At 38.4% G+C, this 15,248-nt stretch overlaps 1 protein-coding gene across 1 annotated transcript in view; it reads right to left on the reverse strand.

Annotated features, from left to right (window-relative positions):
• Nucleotides 1-1,696: 1,696 nt before the first annotated feature.
• Nucleotides 1,697-15,248, reverse strand: part of PSD2 (pleckstrin and Sec7 domain containing 2) — a 92,664-nt gene continuing 79,112 nt past the window's right edge. The window contains exons 12-15 of the mRNA XM_026700897.2: nucleotides 6,409-6,566; nucleotides 4,127-4,271; nucleotides 3,536-3,679; nucleotides 1,697-3,195 (exon numbers count right to left, since the gene is read on the reverse strand). Of these exons, the coding sequence (XP_026556682.2) occupies nucleotides 2,968-3,195; nucleotides 3,536-3,679; nucleotides 4,127-4,271; nucleotides 6,409-6,566 (675 nt within the window). The 3' untranslated portion in view covers nucleotides 1,697-2,967. The remainder of the gene's footprint in view (nucleotides 3,196-3,535; nucleotides 3,680-4,126; nucleotides 4,272-6,408; nucleotides 6,567-15,248) is intronic.

Raw genomic sequence — 15,248 nt, forward strand, 5'->3', positions numbered from 1 at the left:
TATTAAATTAACTTTATGACCATAATGGATAGGGTCTGTTACTGTCAGATCCGTGTATCTGCCATTCTTCAATGGAAGAAGCGGGGAGGGAAGTTGGTAAAAGAAATCCTTTTTTGATGTAACTTGGATATATTCAATCTTATATTGAATTTGTATAACCTACGCTTGATATACAACTGAGAGACTGAAACCAGATGCCCCAGAAACCTGTCACTTCTGGAAGAGACAGCAAAAGAGAAGGGACCATAAAAATTCCAGCCAGGAGACGTTTCCTGAGAAACCCCTTCAGAAGATCGTTCTCAGAAGAGGGGAGGGGGAATTAACATGTTGATTTTTTGTTTTACAAAGTACACATCAAGATAAGGGGAAGGGTCCTAAACTCCCTTATCTATCACTGCATGCCTGGGAGAAGTTAGATGCTGCTTTTGAATCCCTACTTGAATTGTCTCATCTCAATAAAGGATTCCTTTTGAAACACCTAGACTTCAGAAGTTCATTCTTGTCGATTGAAATAGGAAAAGTTCAGTAGCCTGACAGTTACATTCATCACTCAGGAACTACTGTATTTGGTTTCAGACAGAAAGCTCCTTGGATACAACTTACTTGATCCCGGAGATGGTTTCAGTTCTGCTCTTCATAGTGTTGTTCATAATTATTTGATAAACATTTATCAAATAGTAAAACCAAATAAATAATTTTCATTGCCTCTTAGTATTGCTGCCTTTACTGAGCAGTTGATACATTTATGGGCAAGTAAGTTGCAATATAATGTCAACAACAATAGCAATGTCTTGAATTTAAAATTGCTAGAATTAGAATATGTTTGGTACGTTTCCAAGTTTACGGTATTTCGATTCCCCCCTTTTTAAAATAAAGAATATTACTAAGGAACATATGAATTATTTGAGGAATGTCCCATCAATAAATCAATGGCTGAAAGTTTCTATTTGAGAGAAAGAATTGGATGGCACTAGGAGAGTGTCTCAGAAAGAAACAAGGGAGGATTTGTAATCCACTTACAATGACATTAATACCTGCAAAGATTCTATACCAGAATGTAAAGAGAGTGCACTTTACATTCCATGAAAACTCTATGGTAATTTATCAGAAATAAACTGTTCTCAAAAACAAATCATGGAGAATAACATTATCTCATATTCAATCGACTAACTTACTATATGGAAATGCTATAGACACAATGCTTGTTAATTTGAGCAAAGCATTTGACTAAGTAACCCATGGCATTCTAATTATGGAGCTAATTAAATCTACTTGAATGCCATGACAAGTAAATATATAGCTGTCTAAAAATCATAGCCAGTCATTCCTTATCAAATTGAAAGAAGGTATAAAGTGGGATGCTACATGTCTTAGTTTCTGTACTTATCAACATTTTGCTAATGATTTTGATGAACAAGTTCAATACTTAACAGATCTACAAATGACATAAAATGGAATAATTTAATTACAAATAGGAATCTCAGTCAACTGAGCCAAAAAGAGAAATGTCATTGTATTCTGTATCAGCAGTAATCATCACCAGAAGTTATTATTCCTTTATTGCCAACCTGCCTCTATTTGGTTACTACATCTAAAATTGGGTGAATATTACCACTCCCTCTTTCAGTAAATCACCCCAAAGGATCATTAAATAAGGATAAATATTTTACTGAATAGTTAAAAATCATGAAAACACCAAATAGAGCTTTAAATGAATTTTCTTTATTAACAGTTTTAGTATTTATTTGTACATAATTCTTAGTGCATTCTCTCAAATAAAATTATCAAACTATACAAAAATGATGGTTAAAAATTTGGTGACAAAAAGGGTAGCATCCTTGGTGGTAAGAAATATGGAAACTCAATAATTTATAAATTCTCCAAAGCTGTGAGAATCCAAAGAAATCTCTTTATTATCTTTATTTTAAAAAGCTGCAAAAATATAAACTGTAAATTACTGTAATTAGCAGCTACAAGATCCTTTAAAACTGGAACTTGATTGACTGTGGAAAGTGTATAGAAAAAAAGATGATGATGAATCAATCCATAAATAAAGTGCTGGAGGTCTTAAAAACCACTTTCATCACAGCAAGAAAGGAACAGAAGCACCTCCCATTATGCAAGTATATTTATGCTTACAGCAAAATGGAATTCGTACAACTATCTGTGACTGCAACTCAGTTTTCTACGGTCATCACACACAGAGGTTATCTTGCAGATGCTTGGATGGCCAGGAAGAAGAAGCAGAAGGAACAGGAACAAGAACTGTGAATTGGCTATTTACAGATGCTGAGAGCATAGCAACAGCAACTTTTACTGCAGCAAATTCAGATGGATTTTTGTTAGAAATAGAAAGGAAAAAAAAAAGTTAAACTACCTTTTCAAAACATTACTTAGTCTTGCTAAGAGTTCCCTGTATATTAAAGGAATTTTATTCCTGCTATTGTTTTGGCCTAAGTTAGATTGCAAGTTTATATATCTGAAACCAACTACACCTGTCTGGCAGTAGGAAGGTATAGTAATATAGTTTTTACAATTCATGTGGAAATGTGATTCAACAGATACCCTGTCCAGTCCAGAACCTCTTATCAGCAATGAATAAAAATCTTCCCACTGTGTTCCCACTGTTTTCTTTGTAAGACTATTGCAAGGGCTGTGAAGCTACCATTTCACTCATAGTTTTTTTTAAAAAAACAGAAATTAATTCAGTTGGGTTCCCATGTTATCATAGTTTCACACATGTTGTTCATTGGAAAATGCAGATACTCACAAAGCCCTTCTATGGGAACGTTGCCCTTTTATTGCATACTCAGGAAAACCAATACGGGCGGCCTAATTCCAAAAACATAAGCACCAGAATAGAATTAGTGTAAACTAAAACACCTTTGAATTCTTTCTATTGAAGTAACTCTATATCTGAGAAATTATTGTGCTCACGGATTGCAGATAAGGAGAACCAGCTCTCTCTTATTGACTCCCTGTGTGTGAAATATTTGGCTCTAGAGTGTCTTTTTCTGCCTTACTACTTTCAACAGACAACTGCCCTTGGGTTATAGAAGGACTGGAACAAGTCTTCCTCAAAGAAATATCCTGGGTCTCCATTGTGAAGAGGTTGGCTTCAATTCTTTCCACGTCATCTGTCCCAGCTTTTATCTTTGCACACAAGAGGTTGATATATGTCTCATATCGGTTTTTCTGTGGAGGGCAGTAAAATAGAATGAAACATATTTATCTGGCCCAAAATTATTTAGGAGATGTGCAATAAAAAACAATAAGGCTGCACGGACTGTGCAAATCACAGGTATATTTATGTCTTTTACAGTTGAGAATTATTCCTGATTCCTCTAGAGAAAATATAGTGAATCCTGAAAGGACGTAACTTCCTTTCTTAGCTAGGAAATACCTTTTGCTTGATCATAGGATGGAAGTAGATTATTTTGTCATATGCTTTTGTGCACGTCCAAAAATTCATCAAGTTCATTACTCCTACTGACAGCTATCATTTGCCAACTACAGTAGGTGATAGAAGACTCACCTCAAATATTAAGTAATGTTCCTTCAAACGATATTCTTCAGACTCTTTTGACTTCAGACATTTCACTACAGGATGTAGTTTATGTTCAGTTAATTCATCTGTAATTTGCCTCATTTTATTCTCATGGGACTGTAGCTGTTCTTCCTGATACGAGAAAAAAAAGTTAACTCATCCCTTCTGTAGAATAAACCATTTTATTTTAACAAAGGTGTGTCTCTGATTGATTTCAAAAATGATATTTCAAAATGTATTCTTCTTGCTGTTTCAAATTATATAATATGCATAGGATAGCATAGTTATTTTAGGCAGGTTATAAGTATTTTAAATAAAAAGGTGGCATAAGTCACCTAAGATACGGAAAAGAAACTCCTCTTAGGTCTGGCAATATTTCAGCTAACTGCCTCCTGCCTTCATCACAAAACAGACCAGCCAATGCATGTTAAGAGGGAGCAGAAATTACTTGCCTTCTTTCATCTGAGTTTGGAGCCTTCTATAATTTGTGTTGCAAATCCTGCTCTTGCAAAGAAAATGCATGTTTCATTCAGTGCTTGCCTGAATTCCAGGCTGCCCTATGACACATTTCAGTTTTACCTGACAGAGTTTAGTTAATGAAGATGGCAAAAGAGGCCGGCAGAACTTCTTCATGGAGCAAATAGCAGCTGGAAATGCTGGGGCAGAAAAAATGGCAGCTACCAAGTTGATTCTCAGGATCCATGACAGCATTTCTCCTTTACTTCTACGGAAAGCAGGCAGCATTGAAAGTCAAATGGTCAGAAACATAAGACACCCAGAGAGAAAGACATTTACTGTGCCATTAGTATGAAATAGTGGTGGGATTAATTTTTTTTTTAACTACTGGTTCTGTGGGTGTGGCTTGGTGGGCGTGGTAGGGGAAGGAAGAATACTGTAAAATCTCCACTCAGAGGTGGTATTTGCCGGTTCTCCGAACTACTCAAAATTTCCACTACCGGTTCTCCAGAACTGGTCAGAACCTGCTGAATACCACCTCTGGTATGAAAAGGAGAACTGGTGATTGGTACTAAACTGACTTATCATATCGCTGCCTTTCTCTTTCACATCACTAATTAATCCTTTTACTTTGCATTCTTCTTAAAAGATAGAGGTTTCCTCAAGTTGAGTTCCAAAGGCTGATTACATGTAGGTTTCTTGGCAATGGAGCAGTAATGGATTGCCACGGCCACCTTCTGCAATGTTGTTTTCCAATTTGCTTATCAAGATTACAACCCTGGTCTATTCTGATAGTCTCCTAATGACGTTTTTGCTGGCATCTGCTGCTGTCTCTTGCTACAGATTATACGAGATTATGCCATGCTCCTTTTTGTGCCACTTCAGGTTTTTCTTTCTGATATGTACAGGAACCAATTTTTGCAATGTTGAAAATATTAGCTCCTTTTGATGAGGCTTCATTAAAGTTAACCTCTTAGACGATTCCCCACACAGTTCACAGAATAACATCAACACAAATGAACTTAATCGACAATTGGAATACAAGGAAATACAGGAAAGGAGCAACAAAGGGGGCCTGGGTAGGGTAGATTACAGAGGATGCCATTGAAACAGTAAGAAAAAATGATTTTCATTGAATCAGAATAAGCAAACCGATATAAACATATCAAGAAAGAGCTCATCATTTTCAGGATGCAAACAACAGGGTTTACTATTTCAGCCACAGGCTTAGACTTGCACATATTTTTTTTAACCTTTGTCAGTGGTTCTCAACCTGTGGTCCACAAAACCCTGGGCGGGGGTGTGATGTCATCCCAGGGGTCTGCAAAGACTTGAAGAAATGTTATGATTTAAATCTTGAATTAAGTCCACAAAAGGGGGTCTGTGGTGAAGAAAAGGTTGAAAACCACTGACCTAGATTATTACCACTTCTTCATTACAAGGGAGAAACTACAATTGCTTTATGTTTTATAGATATAATTATATATTTGTCTGGACAATTTATGAAACCTGACAATTATGTTGAGATTTATATTCTTTTTTGTTTTAATGTTGAAGAGGATAGATTATGTCTACAATCCAGGAAATTTATAGATTAGATCTACCTCTTCATTATATGTATAATTTATAGATTAGATCTGCCTCTTCTTTGATTATATATATTTTTATTTTACACAGTATTTATAGAGTAGCCCTGAATTGCTTCTATGGTACTATTGCCTTCAGATAATGGCTTCTAATGCTAATTACATAGTAATTGTAGGAGACGACCAAGCTAAGCCCAAGGGAGGGATCAAACGTGTCATATGTCATCAGTCCTTGCACACCACAAGAGATCTAAATCCAACCCAGCTTGAATGCCTTTCTTATCTCCCGCTCTTTTCTCCTGACTGCTAGTTGGTCAGATTCTTGCAGAGAACTTAAGCTTGCAATCAATCTTTATACTCATTGAACTGCCTGAATTTCCTGATTTCCCCAGAGCTTGATAGTAATATCATATTTTTCATTTATTGAACAGTAAGATCTGATGATAATGTCAATTTAAAAAGAATTTTAATGTAATTGTGAGACTTTGCTATATTAAAAGAGAACTTATAACTGAGGAGACACAATCCACAGATCTCAGCTCCCATTTTTGAGGTCTCAGATGTCTCCAAGATCATATCACTCAAATTTACAAACAAAATTAACGGTTGTGATGATTGTTCAGTTTTTCATTAACCTAAGAATGAAACAGAAGAGTTAAGCTTCTGGAGGCTGAATATGCCCTATTTTCCCTTTAAGTTCCCCAGTTTTTATGGTGATGTCATCAGATCCCCAGAGCCTTTGGAAGGTGTAAAAACAACATCTCAAATAAGTTACCCCAAGTTCTAATAATCCTGCCTAATCTTTCCTGTGATACTTACGGAGCTTGAAAGAGAAACACTCTCCAGTCTGCTGTCTTCAGTTTCAGCACATTGGATTTTTTGCTATAATCCGAGGCTTTTGTGGCTAAGGCATGATGAATGCGAATAGCATTCTTTAGATCCACTTCAGAAAGATCTTTATCAGGTTTATATTCGTCCTGTGACAAAACAACAACAGCTCATCCATAACCATTTGGAAATGACCCTTTATATCTGCTGGCAGATATTTCTCCAGATTTTCCTTTAAAAAACCTGAGACTCCAATCCAATGAAGACCATAAAAAGAAATAGGAAAGAGCAGAATCAGATGATACTTACAAGAAGAATGCATAAAGACTGAACAAATGTCTTGGACCCAATAAAGAAAGGAATTCAGCTTTGAATACTCTTCCAGCAATTACTGAATCAAATTTTTTGGATTTATTTAAAATTAAAAGTATAAAGCATGCTAGTTCTTTTATAAATTTTGTGTATGCAGCCTTGGGACTGTTGTTGACAAGTGCTACATGCTGCACAGTTTTAAAAAATCAAGCAAATAAAATAAATGCAGATTGCAAAGTATAATGTTGCATTTTTAATGCATGAGATATATGATGAGGAAGCAAGGATGTATTTTGTTATAAATAAGCCTTTCCTGGAGTGAAAGAGAGGGACTGATGTACTAATGAGTTCATCAATGTGGTGATTCATATGTCGCCGGTGAATGAACAGTGTAATATTTTTACTGTCATGTTAACCAAGATCTAAAAGTAAACTGTCTACAGAAGACAAGCACTTTATTGTTCTCCAAAAGAAGTTTATTAATTCAATGTGGTAAAAATTGGGTACACAATTCTACACAATAACATATACTGGAATTGTATGATGATATTATACTATTTGATGCTCCCTTTTGCTATAAACTGAATAAGGCCTATATACAGACATCCTTGCTGTTAGACTAATTTTCCAATCTGGAGTTTGCCCTAGACTTCGGAGACCCAGGAGGCCCTGTCCCATAACTGAGGTTTCACGGAGTTGTTTATCTCTTGTGGTGATTGCAGGCTCCATGATTTTTTCCTGCCCTAAAAGTCTGGGTACCTGAAGATATTTAACGAGATTCCCTTACAATGTTAAGGCATTGCGTTCCTACTAATGTCTTCACATTCAATAGTTGTTTCATATGATTCATATGTGAGTACCATTTCATCACATCCATTCTTCTTGATATTTCTGTTCCTCATTGACAATCTTTATGTAGATACTGTCAGGCATTTCTTGGCTGTTGGATATATGCCACATATCTCTCCATGATATGACTGGTGACATGTAGATAATTCTTATCTGTATATTAAGAGTATGATGAACAATTAGCTACCATTCATACTTTCTAAAACCTTAAGTAAGAATCACTGAATCCTTCAAATATACATGATCACAAACAGTTCCATTATGTAGTGTGTTTTAATCAGGTGTAAGGCAATATAGTATACTAACATGCATATGAGAAATATAAACCTGGTTTATACTTCTTTCTTCTTAAAGATCCAGCAGAATGTTCCATTGTTACTCATTAATTTATCTATGGTAAGTTAATTTCAAGGTTAATTTCAAGGATGATTCTGATCAAAACTCTGAGGTACATTTTCTACCATCTTTGGACAGTATTTCCACCGAAACATTATAGTACTAACCCAATGCGCAGGTTCCTTGTTTTTACTTCTACATTATTTCCTAGCATTTTTTCTGCTTTCCACTTCTGCTTGGAAATGACTGGTATCAAGTATTTGGAAAATGTCATGTCCTGTCAGTGGGAATATATTTTACATTTTTAAAAACATTTTATTTGATTTGTCAATCACTTACAAGATACAGGTATAAGAATATAGTTTTGAATACATGAGATAGATACTTATAAGAAGCTGAAGTATTCATTTGCAGGTAGGACATTGCAATGTATGATTTTATATACTATATTTAGATCGGACCAGAGGCGGCGTAGTTCTAGGTTTTCTAGGTCTAGAGTTTCAAGTCTGGTGGCATAAGGTATTCTACAATGAGTAGAGGAGTGGAGAACTCTTCTTGTGAAATATTTCTGGACTTTCTCAATTGTGCTAATATCAGGTACGTAATGTGGGTTCCAGACTGATGAGTTGTATTCAAGTATTGGTCTAGCAAATGTTTTGTATGCTCTAGTTAGTAGTGTGATATTACCAGAGAAAAAGCTACATAGGATTAGATTAACAACTCTTAATGCCTTTTTGGCTATGTAGTTACAGTGGGCTCTAGCACTTAGATCATTTGAGATAAGTACTCCAAGGTCCTTGACAAAGTTTGGATCATCAACAGGGTCTTGACTATTTAGCTTGTATTTTATTTTCTGATATATTTTTTTGCCAATATGTAAGACAGAGCATTTATTTGTTGAGATTTGAAGTTACCATTTGTTTGACCATTCTGATACATAGTCAAGGTCTTTTTGAAGGGTAGTAGTATTGTCTGTGGTGTTGAATAGCTTTACATTATCAGTGAAGAGAATGCAGTTGCTCTAAATATGATCACAGAGGTCATTTATGTGGAGTATGAAGAGAGTTGGTCCTAAAACACTGCCTTGGGGGACACCACTGTTGACAGGTACAGAATTTGGCAGGACGCTCCCAATTTTGACCATTTGTTGCCTGTTTGACAGGAATGCTTCTATCCAGTAATGCAGGTGTCCAGAGATAACGTTTTAGGAGTAGTTTGTCATGTACCACTGAATCAAAGGCTTTACAGAAGTCTATGTAGATTGCGTCTATTGCTTTGCCCTGATCGAGTTGTGTAGTCCATATGTTTTTGCAGTGTAAGAGCTGCAGATTACAGGATAGTTTTTTTCTGAAACCAAATTGTTTGTTAGAGAGTAGGTTATTTGTCTCTAAGTGGAGGATAATGGATTGGTTAACAATTGATTCCATGACTTTACAAGTGACGCAGCATAAGGAGATTGGTCTGTAATTTTCAGCTAGGCTGGGGTCTCCCTTTTTGAAGATGGGGATGACCGTGGCTTGTGACCATAGGTTAGGCAAGGAGCTGGTCCTGAAAGATTTTTCAAAGATTATGCTTAGAGGTACGGCTATGGCAGTGGATAGCTTTTTTAAGAAGTAGGCACATATTCCGTCTGGTCCAATAGATAGAGATGGTTTTAGATTGCGTAGTGCTTTTTCAACATTGTCTTCTGTAAAATTGATATGTATTAGATCATTGTAGTTGTCTGTGGTTTGACTAGGAAATACTGGGCATGATCCATTGCTGTTTACAAATACTGAGCCAAAGAATATGTTAAAGAGGTTTGCTTTGATGGTGTCATCGTTGCAGTCTTTGCCATTAGGTCCTTTCAGGGGTGGGATGGACCTTGAGTCTTTCAGTTTGTTGGAATTAGTGACTATCTCTTTGCTTCATGTTTCCTGTCACTTGCTGTAGAAAAATCAGTTTCTGAATTTTAATCACGAGTTATATGCATAGAGGTAAACAGACAATAGATAGAAAAATTATATGGTAACAAAAATTAAACGTGGGGTAGCAACATTTGCTATAATGTAAATAAACAGAAATTCATTACTTTAAATTTTCTTATTCAAGCTGAATAAATGTAGGCACCTACTGCTAGTTGAGGACAGAAAGCTGTCAAATTACATATTCTGCTTATATAATGAAAAACGTTCCTGGGAAAAGTATGATTTGTTCCTGTACTGTCTAGCTTCAAATAATTGCTTTAAAATGGTTATTTCCTGTGTAATTTCCAGGGTCTCCATGAAGAATTGCCTTCAAATACACTGGTTAATAGCTTTTGTCTTAATTTTTTCTAATCTATATTTTGCACTTTTTATTACATTTTATTGCAGATTATTTTGTGCAAATTGTTTTACTGCTCATCAGTACACAAATCAGGCTCCAAAGGAGAGTGATACGTTATGGAAATAAATAAAATAAAATCAAGTAAAATAAAATAAAATGATAAAATAAAATGATTCATACATGATTTAAATGAGAGGAAAGAAGGGGAGCTCATAGGATATGCAGATAGCACCAAACTGAGGGGAATAGCCCACACTTTAGAACAGGGGTGGGCAAACTACGGCCTGCGGGCCACATCCGGCCCATTGGTCATTTTAATACGGCCCACCTCTGAAAAAAAAATCAGGGCCGGCCAAAAGAGACCCCGTGCCGCGCGCCAAAAAATCGCACACACAACACGGAACTGGGCAGCTGCTTCCCTGGTGGCAGGGCTGAGGCCGCCACCCAGGGAACGCCCACTGCTTTCCCTCGCCAGGGCTGATGGGTGGCATGTTGCCCTGCGCCACGTGGCCCCCGCCTGGCAGTGCGCTTCTCGGCTGGTCTCCTCCTCCTCGGCCGTACCGAACAAACAGACAGAGAAGGAGGAGACCAGCCGGCTGGTTGGGGGAAGCTTTCTGAGCCGAAAGAAGCAGCTACTAATCTCCGGTTTTGCTCCGCTTCTCCAATGGTTCGGCACCACCCTGTTCTATGCACCGGCTGCTTGGACTTGCTGGGCCTGACACATAGAACAGAGCATGCTGCAGGCATCTTGCGACAAGCCCCAGGACATGTGGTCACCTGCTGGCTGGCCGGGCCAGGCCGGGCTGGAAGAGGCACATTCTCCAGGAGCAGGAAGAAAGCGTGCTCCGGGAGGGCGGGTGCCGGGCAGGTGGGCGGATGTTCCGGGACCACTTAAAGGTTGACTTTAAGAGTGCCCCCATGGAAGAAGCCGAGCAAACGTAGTGGTGGCAGGGGTGACGGGGCATGTGTGTCCCTCCACAAGGAGTATGAAGGGAGGCAGACACCACACCTCTCAGGAAAAAAGTAGGTGCCAAAGCCCTGGCTGTCACCTGGGAGGGCACCGTGGAGGGACCCATCACATGCCCTTGTTGCCCCCGCAGCCTCTACTTTTGTTCTCGTTCTTGGCTTTTTGGGGCCCTCTTAAAGTCAATCTTTAAGAGCTGGAAGATGATTTGTTACATCGCCACCAACTCATTGTTGGGAGAGGTGTAGCCCCTGAATACACAAGAAGTCTTGGGCAAAGTTCTCTGACTTTTAAAACGCATCCATGCGGTGTTTGCCTCCCTTCATGCTCCTTGTGCATGCCGGGAGCACCTAACTGGAGCAAAAGAGAGCGAAGTTGACTGCTATGAAATTAGCACCTTAGCTTCCCCTCTTGCTCCTCACAGTTGCCCTGAGCTGGTGCGGTTCTTTACTTGGGCAGCCAGATGCCCGCAGCAGCAACAGGCAGTTCCGCCCGGGCTCCGCTCAGGTGTCCGGCTAGGGCTGTCAGGAGTTGCTACCGCTGGCGCAGCTCTGCGCGGTTCCAGTCCCGTATTGCCTTGGGAAGGGAAAGGCAAAACCAGGAGCCGCTGAGCCTGAGCCTCTAGTGCCACTGCTGCCGTTGCAAAGCACTGCCGCAGCTCTTCCTTTTTGCCTTTCCCTTCCCGAGGCAATGCGGGACTGGAGCTGCGTGGAGTTGCGCCGGCGGTAGCAACTCCTGACTCAGGGGGCCTCCGAGGGAAGGGGAAGGAGGAGAAGAAGGGGGGGAAAGGGGGGGGAAATTCCCCCAAAATCTTGTGCTGACCCGGCTCGTCTGTCAAATTTTAAAAGTCAATGAGGCCCCCAAGCCAAAAAGTTTGCCCACCCTTGCTTTAGAAGATAGGCTTGATATCTAGAAAGATCTTGACAGACTTGAACAGTGGGCCCTATCCAACAAATACAATTCAGTGGCAGGAAAATAACGTAGGCAAGAAAACCACATACACAGATATAGAATAGCTTGTATCTGGCTCAAAAGCAGTAACTGGGAGAGGGATCTAGGAGTCCTGGTGTACAACCACTTAAGTATAAGCCAGCAGTTTCAGCTGCAGCTTCTTAAAATGCCAATGGAGTACTAGGCTGCATCAACAGAGGGATAGAATCAAGATCACATGAAATGTTAGAACCACTTTATACTGCACTGGTAAGACCACATTTGGAATAGTGAGTCCAGTTTTGGTTATCATAATGCAAAAATACGTTGAGACTCTAGAAAGAGTGCAGAGAAGAGCAACAAAGATGAAAAGGGGTCTAAACTGTATGATGAAGGGTTAAGAGGACTAAACATGTCTAATCTAATGAAGGGGTGGCTCACCAGTACTGGAAGGGCTGTGATAAAAAAGAGGGGGTTGTCTTTATTTTCTAAGGCATCTGAAGGCAGGATAAAAAGCAAGGCATGGAAGCTTGTTAAAGAGAGATCCAACCCAGAACTAGGGATTTCCTGAAAGTGGGAACAATTAATCAATGGAACTGCTTGTCTCTCCAAATTGTGGGTGCTCCAATTACTGGAGGTCTTCAAGAAAAGTTTGGACAGTTATTTATCTGGGATACAATAAGGTCTCCTGTTTTGGGCAGGGGATTGGACTAGAAGACCTCCAAGATCCTTCCATCCCTATAATTCTGTGGTCCTATGAAAATAATAGGGTTCCTTCCATAGCAACATGTAAAACCACCGAACCAGTAGTTACACCGGTCGGATCCCACCCCTGCTTTAAAGGATTTGTTCGGCGTTCTCACTTGAGTATTTAAAGCAACTGTAAGAAGAATCTTACTTTGTGTTTCTACTTCCCTGTTATCTCTTTGCTTTCTTCCTTTTACTCATCTCAGTCAATTTAATTATTATTTTTACAAAGCTTTATCCTGAGAAAAGAGGTGGAAGGAAAGGAGTGGCAAGACATCAGAAAGTCTTTTCATGTTCATGACAGGTGGAGAAGCATCACAAGCTCATTCTCAAATCACTCTTCAGTGAACAAAATGCCCCCCCCGCCCCCCGCATGTTCATCCTTTTATATCCTGATTCAGACATTTAATTCACCAGGACTGTTTATCAGATTTTGTAGTGCTTTTGCCTACAGAAAAGGTTGAGTTAGGCCTATCACTTGATCTTCCACTGTTAACTGTATACATTGAAATGGAACTTTCTGAATGTCATTTTTTTTACTATATGTTGATTCATTGACTTAATGAATCAAAATGCTGAGCTGATTTTCCATATGTACTCATGCCATGCAAAAGCAGCAATCCAAAGTATTTTACCTTGCTTCCACAGATGATTTGTCAGTTTTCATTGATTTTGAAGAAGAAAATGATGTCAGAATCAAGCTGAGTAACAGTTGTTGAGCAAAAAACTGCTCTGGATTAGAGAGCACACCCATCAATGATACAAGCAATATATATTCTACACGCATATATTTTAAAATATTTTGTTATTTTATTGTTTAAGTAAATTATATTTTACATTTGCTTTGGCTTGTATACAGCATCCAAAAGAGGAGATAGGCTTCTATGGCAGGAAGATTGTTAGCATTGATTATATTTCCTACACTAGAGGAAGTAGAAGGGTGCAAGTGTCAACAGCCGCTATTAAATAGTGTTTAGGCCAACTTTCTGCAACTTGCCATCTGCCACATGCAGTGAACCATAATTTTAGGTACGAAAGTGTCACTGAACTAAGTGGATTTTCTTTTGCAAAAATACTAAGATTTGAGACATGTATGCAATTTTCAAATAAGTAGATAAATAAAAATGTACTCTGCTTTCACACTGAGGAGTTTATATCATTTGAAGAACATACTTGGATAAATCTTTAAAATATCAACAACAAATTTATTTCCATGAAGAAAGTATTCAAGAGACAGAACATTATCAGTCTGTTAACTCTTCCTCATGGAACAGAAAGAAGATGTGTTTAAGGATCAGGCAGCTCATTTGGATACTGTTGAAACAGAAATAATAGGAAATACTTGTAAGCTTGGGTTTTAGATTTTGGCAATGGTTTGCTCTCTGAGCTTGCTATTTAGCTCCCAAATGTTTCCTTACCAAGCCAGGTAACATCATCAGCGGGACTTCAGTAGAAGTGTCTTATTCTATTCCTCTTTACCTTACGTATGTCTTGTGTGTTCATGCGGTAAGTTGGTCATATGACTGGCTATCGGTTTAGTGATATATTTATTTTCTGAGGAGTTGGTTGGTTTGCTGTTGACTGGCTGTTTGGTCGGTCTGGTTCTTATGTATTCATATGCTGCATCTAAATCAATATGCTTGTTAATTGCCCCTTTTGTAGAGTACTAAGCTTCAATAAATTCACATGTGTGGCAGGTGTTAGCATGGCCAATGATTTTCATTCCTTCCCAATCAAACTAGTGTTGTTCATTGTCAATGTGGCTTGAAATCAGGGATTTTTGGTCATGCGGTTTGACTATTAGTTGATGTTCTTGTTTTGAATTGTCTTCCTATTTATCCAGCACAGAACTGGTTACAATAGTTGCAATTAATTTTGCATACCATGTTGCTGTTGTCTTCCTTCTGTATTTTGTCTTTGACCCTCGATAGCACTTGTCTGAATGTAAACAGGTTTGTGAGCTATCATTATTCCTAGGGATTGCAGTATTCTGGCAATCATTTCAGATGTTCCTTTGATGTATGACAGGACTTCTTTCCATATTGAGGTTGGCTATATATTTTGTCTGGATTTGGATGACAAACATTGTATTATTGAAGTTTTTTTGACAGACAATGCAGAGGAAAACATCAAAAACGCATTTCTCTTCTGCTTTTCTTAGTGACTTGGTGGTGAGTATGTTTTGGCTCTTTTGAAAAGGGTCTGGATGCAGCTCCTCTTGTGCGCAGTGGGGTGGTTGCTTGTGACATTTAAAATTTGGTTAGTTTGTGTGGATTTTCCGTATACACAGATTGTTAATTTGCCATTATCTTATCTCCTTATATCAATATCTAGGAAGGGGAGTCATTCTTTTTCTTCCTTGCCTGTAATAAAACTGTTGAAATAG

Source organism: Pseudonaja textilis, chromosome 3 (genome assembly GCF_049901715.1).
Source record: "Pseudonaja textilis isolate UNSWEBS1 chromosome 3, rPseTex1.2, whole genome shotgun sequence".
Classification (NCBI taxonomy): domain Eukaryota; kingdom Metazoa; phylum Chordata; class Lepidosauria; order Squamata; family Elapidae; genus Pseudonaja; species Pseudonaja textilis.